The sequence below is a fragment of the Monodelphis domestica genome, chromosome 4 (assembly GCF_027887165.1).
Source record: "Monodelphis domestica isolate mMonDom1 chromosome 4, mMonDom1.pri, whole genome shotgun sequence".
NCBI classification, from domain to species: Eukaryota; Metazoa; Chordata; class Mammalia; order Didelphimorphia; family Didelphidae; genus Monodelphis; species Monodelphis domestica.
In genome coordinates, this window is record NC_077230.1 from 305115944 (window position 1) to 305128159 (window position 12216).

The 12216-nt window shown below is 36.6% G+C and overlaps 1 protein-coding gene across 11 annotated transcripts in view; it reads right to left on the reverse strand.

Annotated features, from left to right (window-relative positions):
* Nucleotides 1-12216, reverse strand: part of N4BP2L2 (NEDD4 binding protein 2 like 2) — a 75054-nt gene that overhangs the window by 11551 nt on the left and 51287 nt on the right. For 7 of the 11 annotated variants that reach the window (XM_016421879.2, XM_016421878.2, XM_056825153.1 and 4 more), the window contains one exon: nt 2085-3886. In XM_016421879.2, the coding sequence (XP_016277365.2) occupies nt 2085-3886 (1802 nt within the window). Of the gene's footprint in view, nt 1-267; nt 365-2084; nt 3887-12216 lie in introns of those variants that run through there. The other 4 variants (XR_008918116.1, XM_007495301.3, XR_001622243.2 and 1 more) reach the window with 3 other exon arrangements.

The following is a 12216-nucleotide window of genomic DNA, read 5'->3' on the forward strand; positions in this document are numbered from 1 at the left end:
AGAGAAAGATGTCTCAGAAGGAAGAAGCTTTTATGACATTTTAAGAAATTGATGTCATTGCATGGAGCTTCCTTATTTCTTTCATTCATTGTTTTCCATCGGCCAAACATCAGTGCACATCTGGAACTCTCCATGGCTGCTGCGTAATCAGGTGACCAGAAAGTGATGTCAGTAATCCCTGAGCCAACTAAGTCCTAAAGAGGTTCTCAATACCATTTAAGGAAAATCCACCCTAACTCTCATGGGGCTAGGGGTTAGGATACTGACAACGACTGAAGATGACTCCACCTGGAAGCTGACGATGGCTGGTGAGTCCTTGCCCAGAATCACTATATAATCAGAAATGTCGTCCTTTCTAAGACTCCTGTAGAAAGCACACAACACACAAGCATTTGTATCTTAGCATACTCAACTTCTGTCTTCTAGCCCCAGAAAGAAGAATGCTAGGATGCTGTTCTGCCACAGGGATCGTTAGCCTGGAGTTGGTCCAGACTTTGTTTTTGTTTTTAATATTTTCAAAATAGTATTCAAGATAATTGATTTTCTTTGTAAGCTAATATATTTCATGTGTTTAAAAACATTGTTAAGAAGTTGACCAGACTAATAAAGAGATTGATGACATAAAAAAGATTAAGAATCCCAGCCCTATGAGTTAGATCATTATGCATTCAGCAAAAGTTGGACATGCATACCTTTTAAACTTTAAGCTGACTGATATCTTAAATATACTTGATAGTATATGATTTTGTCCTTCAGAATAAAAACATTTCATATTAAATTATTTAGACATGTATACTAGTCCCATAATCAATCCCATTTTATCTACAAGTGGATTTTTTTTTTAACTCAAGTCACAGAACTGGGAAGGGAGTCCAGCTAATTCAAATTCCCTTTCTTTTACTCTCAAAGATGATTATCATATTTCAATTTGGATAGCCTCAAAGTTTTGTTTTGTTTTCCTATTTTTTTTTAAGCCCTTACTTTTGTCTTGGAATCAATACTATGTATTGGTTCCAAGGCAGAAGAGTGTTAAGGGTGAGACAATGGGGGTCAAGTGACTTGCTCAGGGTCACACAGCTGGGAAGTGTTGGAGGCTAGATTTGAACCTATGACCTCCTGTCTCTAGGCCTGGCTCTCAATCCACTGAGCTACCCAGATGCCCCCTTGTTTTCCTATTTTTGTTATTTATTCTCACAGTTCAATTTGTTTATTTTTAGTTTGTTTTTTTAAAACCCTTACCTTCTACTTTAGAATCAATATTAATGTATTGGTTCCAAGGCAGAAGAGTGGTAAGGGTTAGGAAATGGGGGTTAAGTGACTTGCCTGAGGTCACACAGCTAGGAAGTGTCTCAGACTAGATTTGAACCTAGGATCTCCCATTTCTAGGCCTGGCTCTCAATCCACTGAGCTACCCAGTTACCCCTCTTACAGTTCAATTTAAGTTGCACAATTTTATTACAACTGTGAATGGCCATGTGCCAACTGAGAATTTTGACAAGGTGGAGAATTCTGAAGGAAATAAAAGTTATTTCCTCAGTATGTCCTAAGTCACTTGTTTCTCCAAGTCTCACTCTGGTCTTTTCTCTTCATTCTCTCTGAATCTACTTATATTAAGAATATTCACTCAAAAATAATTAGCAATGGTGTTGAGGAAAAAGCACTATTTGTGATGAATCTTCTTATTGAAAAACTCTACCCAAGCAATAAAACTAGTGTGTGAAAAGTCAGTAAAACAATATGCAATAACAGACTTTAAGGAATTCAGGGGTAGCTGAGTAGATAAAATGCCAGGCCTGGAGTCAGGAAACCTTATCTTCCTGAGTTCAAATCTGGCTTCAGACAGATTTATACTTGCTGGGTGACCCTGGGTAAGTCATTTAACCCTGTTTGTCTCTCCTTCCTCCTCTGTAAAATGAGCTGGAGAAGAAAATGGCAAACCACTCCAGTATCTTTGCCAAGAAAAAACCCCAATGGAGTCACAAAGAGTTGAACATGACTAAAAAATGTCTTAACAACAACAACAAAGGCAACTTGAAGTATGAAGCTGGGAAACTTGTTTTAAGAAACTGAAAAAAAAAAGTTACCTAATGGAACTCCAGGAGATCCAAATAGATTTACAAGTTGGAAAGCAAATCTCTGTGATAAAGGCAGTCCAAAGGAATTAGGGATAACACCTAGGGAATCTTTACTGTCTTCAGCTTGTAAACATCGTAATGACTCAGATTCATTTCTTTTGTGAACAGGAGCACCAAAACTTCCAGAAAAAATATCAAAGGCAAAACCAGAATGATCAGAATTAACTTTAGCAGATAATATAATATCAGGCTGGTGATATGAGATTCCCAAAGAAATTAGTTCTACCTCATTCAGCCTATTCCCTACTGCCTGCGATTTAAACGTCGGAATTCTTTTCTCCGTTGTAAAGAAAAGTTTCAAAACAGCCCTTTGAGGAAAATACATAGACTGTCTCCACTGACAGAATGATACATCATGAGACTGAAATTCTCCTCCAGGATTACATGCAAGACTTATGGAAGAATCACGGTTAAATCGTGATGGATCATTTTGGAGAGTGATCCCTTCGTGCTCATTCTTCTCTTCATGATTCGCTTCTGGAATTCTATCATTTTTTACAATCAAAATGTTTCTAAATGTGTGATTATCAGCTAACAGAACATCTCTATTCCTCTCTTCTACACTAACCACAGTTAGTCTCGGCAGGTGAAAATTTGGAGCCAAATTAAAAATCCTTCTAACTCTTCCCTTCTTAGTAATTACTGCTGGGGTCTTCCTTTGGGCATGTCTTTCAGGCAAGCGGCTTCTGAGGACGTTAGTTTCTGTTGCTATGAATGGAGTTAGGTCTGTCGTTTTAGTTGGAGCAGAGGCCAGGTCCTCATTTCTAAACGCATCAGCCTTCTCCATCAAGGCTTGCAGATGGTTTTCTGGTTCTGTGTCTTCAGATCCGTGCCCAAGTCTCATCAGTTCCCCGGCCCTGTCCGGAGGAGTCTGTTTGGAACATCTCGCTTTCTTGGGTCTCTGTGGATTTATAAAGTTAGGAGGCCCGCCAGGCCAACCAGCAAGAGAGGGCGGTGCGTCCACGTCCCACTCCAGTTTTTCATCAGATAATGTGGCCGAGAAAAACGCCCAATGATTTGTTTGATTCCTATTGATTCTGGGTTCATCTTTTACATTTTCATATGAAGTGTCAAGTTTGCATTGATTAGACAGAATTTCTTTGTCACTGGGTCTTTCAAAGGACATGCTATCCTTTTCTGTAGGAACGCGAGTGGCCTTAGCGGGCATCATTCTATCCTTAAGGCCAACAACCACAGAGTGACTCAGTTCAGTGTCACCGTCAGCCTTCATCTTAGAACATTCCACATTTGGTCCACAGGGATTGTTCTGTCTTCCTACAAAGTTCTGAGCCATTGTCTGATGATTAAACATGTGTCCGAGTAGATTTTCATGAGGAATGGATGTCAAACTTAACTGATACAAGTTGTCACTTTCTACAGGTGAGTCACACCTTGGTGGACTTTCCAAAGTGACAGTCATGACAGATTGAGTATCAGAAAGAATGTCTTTTCCAAATTCAGGTTTTAGGCTTTTACTACTTTCTTCATTGCGTTCATTTATAGAACCTGTTGATGTACGTCCCAGATCTCCAATGGACATGGATACTGAGTTTCCACAATTCTCTTCTTCTGAGTAATGTCCTTCACTTTCAGATGTGCCCTCATCCTCTGGCATGGGATGATTTAAGGTTACATGTGATTCTTTCTCCATAGATCTATCATGACTATTCTTCAGTTTCCTATTTCTTCTCCTGTTTCTCCTCTGACTTGCTTTGCTGGGTTTCTGTCTGGTTTTCTTCAAAATTTCTTCCCTAAATATAGAAAACATAAATAAGAAAATTTACAACTTGCTACTTAATTTACTATGCAAGACAAAATGAAATGCTTTTTAAAAAATTATATAATGGTATTAGCAGGTTTCCAGCACTATATTCATCCATAGACCTGACCAATTTATATATTCTCAAGAAGGTAGATATGCATATTATATGCTACCAAAAATTTAAAAACTTCAATACAAAATAAATTTACTTTAAACTTTTCATTCTCACATGTACTTTTAAGTATTCTCGCATAACTTTGTAAATCATTCAATATTATAAAATAATTTCAGTGGTAGGTTCCTGAAACAAAGAAATTCTGTCTTCTTAATATTGCCTTTCAACCTATCAATACACAATTGAGATTTCTTAATATCACAAAGCAAATATTTTGGAACATATTTTGTTCATTCTCAGAACATCAGAGCTTTCCTAAGAGACCAATCCAAGTAAATTTAACAATGGTTACTAAGTTCTTACTATGTACTAGGCACTGTGACAGATTATAAAGACAAAAAAAAGGACCTACTTTTAAGAAGCTCACTCCCCCAAATGATAATTGGATCAAAGATATGAACAGACAATTTTTGGATAGAGAAACCAAGGCCTTATGTAGGTATATGAAAAAAAAATGCTCTCACTAATAATTAGAGAAATGCAAACCAAAAACAGCTTTGAGATACCGCCTCATAGTCATCTGGCTGGCTAAAATGACAAAAGGGCTAAGTGACAAATGTTGGAAGATAGGTGGAAGGGACACTAATGCACTGTGAACTAATTCAACCATTTTGGAGAGCAATTTGGAATTACACTCAAAGAATTATAAAACTATGTATATCCTTAGACCCAACAATATCATTGGTAGGTCTATTTCCTAAGGGGATCAGAGAAAAAGGGGAAGAGCCTATGTGTTCCAAAACACTTATATGAACTCTCTTTGTAGTGGCAAAGAACTGGAAATTGAGGGGATGTTCACCAATTGGGAATGACTAAACAAATTGTGGTATATGATTGTGATAGAATGTTACTATGCCATAAGAAATGATGAGCAGGCTAATTAAAAAAAACACCTTAGAAAGAACTACGTGGGATAATGAACAACAAACTGAGCAGAACCCAGAGGACATATACAGCTATAGATTTAATATTTGAAGAATAACTTGTGAATGTCACTTCCAGAGAATGAAATGAAAAATTGAAACAAGAAAGATATAATTTATATTTAAATATCTTTCTCCCAAATGATGCCTTCTATCATAAGGGGAGGGAAAATAAGGGCTGAAAAAAAAAGATTTAAAAAAGAGTAAGCAGAGCTTTACTGACCTTCAACCTAATTGTTTTCATTTCCAGATTAAGAATTAATTTATCCAATTAAAATATGAACAAGTCAGCCTTTTATCTTCTAAGTCCTATTTCCACATTCCTGTATATTGGTTTAGAAACGTGAACAGAGATATAATGAATGATCTCAGGATAATACTGATGGGGCTTCTGTGAGAATAGCCAGCCTGGAAGGATAGTTCCCAAACCACAGTATCATCAATTATCTCAAAGGTCATAAGTAAAATTTTTCCAATTATTCTCTGAGTCCCCATCTTCTCATCTGTAAAATGGAGGAAATAATACCTGCAGTACCTTTCTCACAGGGTGGTTGTGAAGAAAGTGTTTTACAACTTTTTAACAACTCACTTTCTATTCTAGTAACAACTCTAAGACAGAAAAGTAAGGGTTAGGCAATGGGGATTAAGTGACTTGCCCAGGGCCACAGCTAGGAAGTGTCTGGGGGCCAGATTTGAACCCCGGTGCTCCAGATTCCAAGCCTGTCCCTCCTAGCTTAATCCATTTTATAACTCCTAAAAGTTATATATATATAACTATAACTATATATATAAACTCCTTTACAAATGATCAGTGATGGGGTACCATAAGTTTGGGTAAAGCTGTCAGTCATCCTTACTCTCCTTTGTTCTTTTTCATGGGCTGGGCCATTCATCCTTTTGGGCATCTCTTCAATCATTTCCTTAGTTGCTTCCCTCTAGAAGGACCTATCTTCTCCAATGGCCCATGATCAAAAATGGAAGAGGCCTCATCTCATTACTAGACCAGCTAGTTACAGCTGCCTGAACACTGCTGGTCAATTCATTGACTAGAGCTGTTGTTCTTAAGCTAAAGTCTGTGAACTTTGTAAAAAAAAGTTTTTGATAATTGTATTTTAATATAATTAGTTTCCTTTATAATCCCATGTAATTATTTTACAATTTTAATAATTTTATTCTAAAAAAAAAGGGTCCATAGGTTTCATTAGACTTCCAAGGGAATCTATGACACAAAAAAGGTTAAGATCCTGTAAGTCAATGTCTGTTCTGTGAAACTGTAAAAAAAAATCACTAATTCTTTTTTTTTCTTTGCTCTGAGCCCCCTAATAATTTATTTTATTTTTATTTATTAGCTCTGAGCCCCTGGCTCACAGAATGCTATCAAAAATACCATTTCTTTAAAAACTCCCAGGAGAGAATCCTCTAAACACTTCTATCCAGTTATATTCCCAAATAAATATACTAGAACTACTTATAGCCAATATACCAGCAATGTCTAGAGTTAAAAGTTTATCACAATTGCCAATTTAAGGCACAAAATAAATATTTAAACAAGGAAAGGTAAACACATTTTGAAGGAACAGACATTTTCACTCCCCAAAGGGAAAGGCATTGCTCTCCAATGAGGTGAGAAAGGTAGCTTAAGGAGGGAGAAAAAAAGGAATCACCATCTTGTGATCTTTATTGGGGTTGGAGAAGTCTCATTAATACAAAATCCTTCTCAACCATATCATGCATGATTCTAACCTATGTCCTAGAGCCTGGCACTGACAATCTCATGGCATCACTTCTCTCCCCTGGCCTCTTCTATTCTGTTCCTGTGGTTTGTATCTGTAGTCTCTTACAGCTTCCTCTCCTAATTGGGGAGGCAAGAGCCTAGCTAGGATTTTATTATACTAGCCCAGGAGGGTGGCAAAAAGGAATAGCAGAGAAAGTAGAAAGGTACAGGGGCCTGAGGGATTTCCAGGGATTTAGCAACTAATCTGAGATAGGAGGGAGGGAAGTGTCAACAATGACGCTAAAGTTGGAAGCTTAGGTGACTGGGAAAATGGTGGTGCCAACAGAAATGGGGAAGATAGAGAACCAGGTCTAGAAAACAAAAAGTTCAGTTTTTATCATGTTGAATTACAGATTTTGGTTGAATATGCAGGTAAAAATATCCTATAATCAAATGAAGATTCAGGCCAGGTCTTCAATGGAGGTCAAGGTTGACCCAAAGCATAGAGGTATAGGAGTGGATCAAGTGTCATGGGAAAGAGTATAGATAAGAGGGTGGAGAACCAAGTCTGGAAGTTTGCCTAAATTAAAAAGGAAAAAGTAAATGAAACTGGGAAGGGCTTGTTGAAATGGCAGGGGGAAAATAGCAATGAGAAAAGCCATAGTATGAGAAAATATCAAGGTAGAGGGCACGATGGAAAATGCTTATCAGGCCGGTCAATGCTGTCAAATGCCACAGAAAGGTCAAGGATGAGAACTGAAAAAATAACACTACAAGTTGAAAAAGATACTTAAAGATGGGAAGTCAATGTTGGAGGGCTTAAAGAAAGACAAATTTGTTAATAAACTATTGGTGGGGCTGAGAATTGGTCTAACCTAATCATTCAGGATAAAAATTTGGTGCAAAGAAAATGATTTCAATATCCATACTCCCCCCCTTTTTTGTCATTTAATAGTAATTTTTAACTTTTTTTTCCTTAAAAATAAGATGTTCAGCAAGAGTATATTCCCCTCCCTTTCTCTTTTATTTAATTGGACAAAAGCAAGAAGTAAAAGAATAAACCCATTTAAGTGGTCCAAGAATGGCTAGTACCAATCCTTCTCATCTCTGGAAAGTTCTGTTTTATGTGAAATCCTTCCTAATGAGAATGCACAGGAGTTTGATATTGATAAGCATGTTCATAACATTTTATCTTCCACCCCACAAATCCTAAAGAAACTGTCAAACGTCTTCCCTGGATTTGGTTACAAGATACTACTGGCACTTAAGATTCCAGCCTCTATCCCCAACTCTCAAACCATGGAATTGTTTGCCTGATCTTTCCTCATTTCTGTCATCTTGGCTGACTATTTAGCTGGGTTGCTAAAAAGTAGCAAAATATCCATTCTATTATGCCCAAAGATAGGGAGGTATATAGGCCATACATACCAAAGTATAGCATCGCTTTTCCTAATAGAAAAGAAATAGAAATAAAGAACATACCTACTACCTGGTGAATGGACAAACAAATTATGGTATATGCATGAAATGGAAAATTCCTATGTTTTAAGAAATAACAATTGTGACAAATATAGAGAAGCATAGGAAGACTTTTTTGAACTGATACTAAGTGAAGTCTACCAAGAAAACAATATACACAATGACTACACCAATAGAAATGGGAATAACAATAAGAACAAATTAAAACTAAATGCTGCAAAATTATAATAACCGAGGTTGGCCCTGAAGAAGAGATATAATATTGCATCTTTCTGAGCTTTTCTGCACAAGGGTTTAGGAATATTGCACATGAGACTTTTTGAAAATATTGTTTAGCATTGCTGAACTGTTGTTCCTTCTTTTTTATTCTTTCTTAAAAGATATCCCTTTCAGGGGTGGAGAAAGAAGATATACATTGGGAAATGTGGATTACATAAAAACAAAAGATATTAATATTGTCGTTTAAAAAAAATAAACCATCAATGACTTTGGAGGTAGCTGGCATAATCTTTGGAAACAGCAGTGCATAATGCTTATTTGATTCTCTGATTAGTTCAGGATTTCATAGGTAAAATACATATATATATATATATACACATATATGTATACACATATACATATATAGTAACTATATTATCTCCCTGTACAAAAAGCAATTTATTGGTACTTTTATAGTTTATGCAATTCTTTTTTCTATTTAATTTTTTTGCCGATTACATGTAATAAATTTCCACATAAGTCTTTTGAAGTTATATGATCCAAACTGTCTCTTTCTCTCCTTCCCTTCTTCCTCCCAGAGCTGGCAAACAATTCAATCTGGGTTATACATGTATTATCATGCAAAACATAATTCCATATTGTTCATTTTTATAAGTGACTAATCTTATAAAACCCAAATCCCTGCAATATATACCTAAATAAACAAGTGAAAACTTTTGCTTTCATCTGCATTCCTACTCCTGTGCAATTCTTCTTGATGTACTTCTATGAGTATGAGAGAATTTATTTCACAAGCTAAAGGTCTCCTATGGTTCTCTTACTATTTTGTTTATTCCAGTGACATGCTTAAATCATTCATTATTCCACACTTTTGCTATATGACCAGCTCACTTCTTCTCCAAGAACACAAGTCAGGGAAGAGCTCTTTTTACTCTTGTTTGCAAACATAATACCATGGAATCTCTTAAAAAGCTATGAAAATCCCCAAATATAATACAATCTATTTTTTCCTTCCTCTTTCATTTTGCATTCAGCTCACTATCATGAGCAATGCCTAAGACAGATATAGTAATGGAATCATTCAATGGACTTCCCAAGGAAACAGATGTTGCAATTTGAGAAATATGCATTTAAAGTCTTTATTGATGCTCTTTCCCATTCCCAGCATTTAAGCAAGAAAAAATAGTCAAGCAAAACAAGAAGTGACATCTGATAGAGTATGCAACATTCTAGAAGCACAGTTCCCTGCCTCTCTGGCCAGTCAACAAGCATTTATTAAATGTCTACTATGTGTCAGACTTGCTGGATATTGGAGACACAAATACAAAAAATGAAAACAATCTACTCTCAAGGTGTTTTCATTTACTGAGAGGAAAGACATGCATTCATTCCATCATCAGTAGGGATGGAATAGAAGTAAGATTGCTCCTTGCAATTAGTCTGAATTCAGATGCCATTGACTATTTTTAGATTGTTCATTGTAGTCATTGCATATATCATTCTCTTGACTCTGCCTTCTTCATTCCATATCAGTTCAGGTAAGTTTTACTATGTTTACCTGAATTTTTTATATTCAACACTTTTTTTCTTAAAAAACTTTTTTACCTTCAGTCTTAGAATCAATACTAAGTATTGGTTCCAAGGCAGAAGAACAATAAAGGCTTAGATTCAATACAATGTTTTGGTTCCAAGGCAAAAGAATGGTATGAGCTATGCAATGAGAGTTCAGTGACTTGCCCAGGGTCATACTGCTAGTCTGTGGTCAGTCTTGAACCCTGGACCTCCTGTCTCCAGGCTTGCTTCTTAATCCACTGAGCCCCCAGTTGATCCAATATTTCTTATGATGTTAAAAAACAAAACAAAACATTGCATTGTATTCTCAAGGCACAATTCATTCTCCATTAGATGGATACCTATTTTGCTTGTTTCTTTGTTTGTTTGTTTGTTTTGGTGCAGCAAAGAATACTACTATGTATATTTTGTTAAATTTAGGAGCAACATAAATTTGTAGCCAGAGCACTGGGCTTTGGGTCAATAAAACCTGACTTCTGATCCTGGGTGAGTATTTAGTCCTCTTTGCCCAGCCCTTACTGCTCTTCTACCAATAAAAAGTATTGATTCTACAGCAGAAGGTAAGGGTTAAAAAAAAAAAGACCTGAGTTCAAAAACTGCCTAAGATACTTACTAGCTGTGTGGCCCTACATAAACACTTAAACTGTCTCTCTCCCAATTAATATATATATATATATATATAAAATATGTTATATATCATATGTTTTATTATAGTATAATATAAATAAGCTGTCCTACATTGGTTATTCAGGGTTCAGAGTAGAAGCAACAACTCTCTTACCTTCCTAATTTCCTACCTGAGAAAATGTAATATTCATTTATTCACTCAACAAGTATTCCTTGGGCAGCCAGAACTGGGACAAACGCTGTAGGAAACCATGTCCCTTCTTGTTGTTCAGTCGTGTCTGACCCTCTATGAGTTTTCTAAGCCGAGGTTCTTGAGGCTCTGGAATAGTTTGCTGTTTCCTTCTCCAGCTCCTTTGACAGATGAGGAAATTGAGGCAAAGGGGATCAAGTGACTTGCCCAGAATTGCACAGCTAGAAAGTGTCCGAGGCCAGATTTGAACTTAGGGAGATGAGTTTTCCTGACTCCAGGCCCAGTGATCTATTCACTGTGCCACCTCACTGCCCCAAACAATCTCTTAGACAATAAGTGATTATATGGACTGATTGCAGGAACTAAGATGTTAAATTAATAGGTCTGTTAATAATAAAATAAATAAATATATATATATATATAATAAATGAAAATAAAACATTGAATGAATACTCAGTGGCCTCTATGGTCTGTCCTAGATCTGTTTTTTGGAGAGGATTACTAGGCCCGTTTCTTTTGAATAATTATGGATCTGAGGAGGGTTCAGAAGTTTCCAGGATTCAATGCAGGCAACACCAGGCAGCAGAAATGCATCAAGAGGGAAACAACCCTCTTTTGAGCTCTGCAAAGGAGACCCTCCGTGATGCTGGCAAACACACTGGGTGTCTGCATCCCTGCCTCATATCTTACTTACCTCAACATTGTTCAGCGGATGGCTGAGCGCTAAACTTTAGAGGACTTGAACATAGTGGTGATGATCTTCACATAATGAGGAACTTTTTATTTAACAGTAACCACAAAAAACGTACTTTCTGTCTTAGAATTAATGTTGTGTATTGGTTCCAAGGCAGAAGAAGCTCCAAGGAGTAGGTGATTGGGATTAAGTAGCTGAGATTAAATTTGAACCCAGGACCTCCTGTCTCTAGGTCTGGCTCTCTATCCACTAAGCCGCCTAGCTGACACCAATAAGAGAACTTAAGACTCCATTTCATTCTTTCTGTTAATGTTTTGAAAATACCAACAAGCATTAGCTATGAGATACATTTTTTACATTTCTCAGTCAATTATAGAACTCTTTAAATATAGCTTGTAGAATATAATAGCATTCTAAATGATTTAAGTTTTTTGCAAAGTGTTTTTAAAATATTTTCTCATTTTCTTCTCAAAACAACCCCGGTGGTCAGGTGCTATTATTTTCCTCGTTTTACAGATCAGGAAACTGAGGTTGAGAATCAATAATTTGCCCAGGATTATACAGCTAGTAACACTGTGTCACCTCGCTGCCTCTATGTTTGTAGGAAATTGTTTGCAAAAGCCAATCTGTTGCCCTCTTTTTTTTTTTTAAGGATGCCTTCCATGGGTCCCCAAGTTGGTTCTCAAAAAGATTTTAGAAACGAAAAGACAGCTGTATGTATGAGTC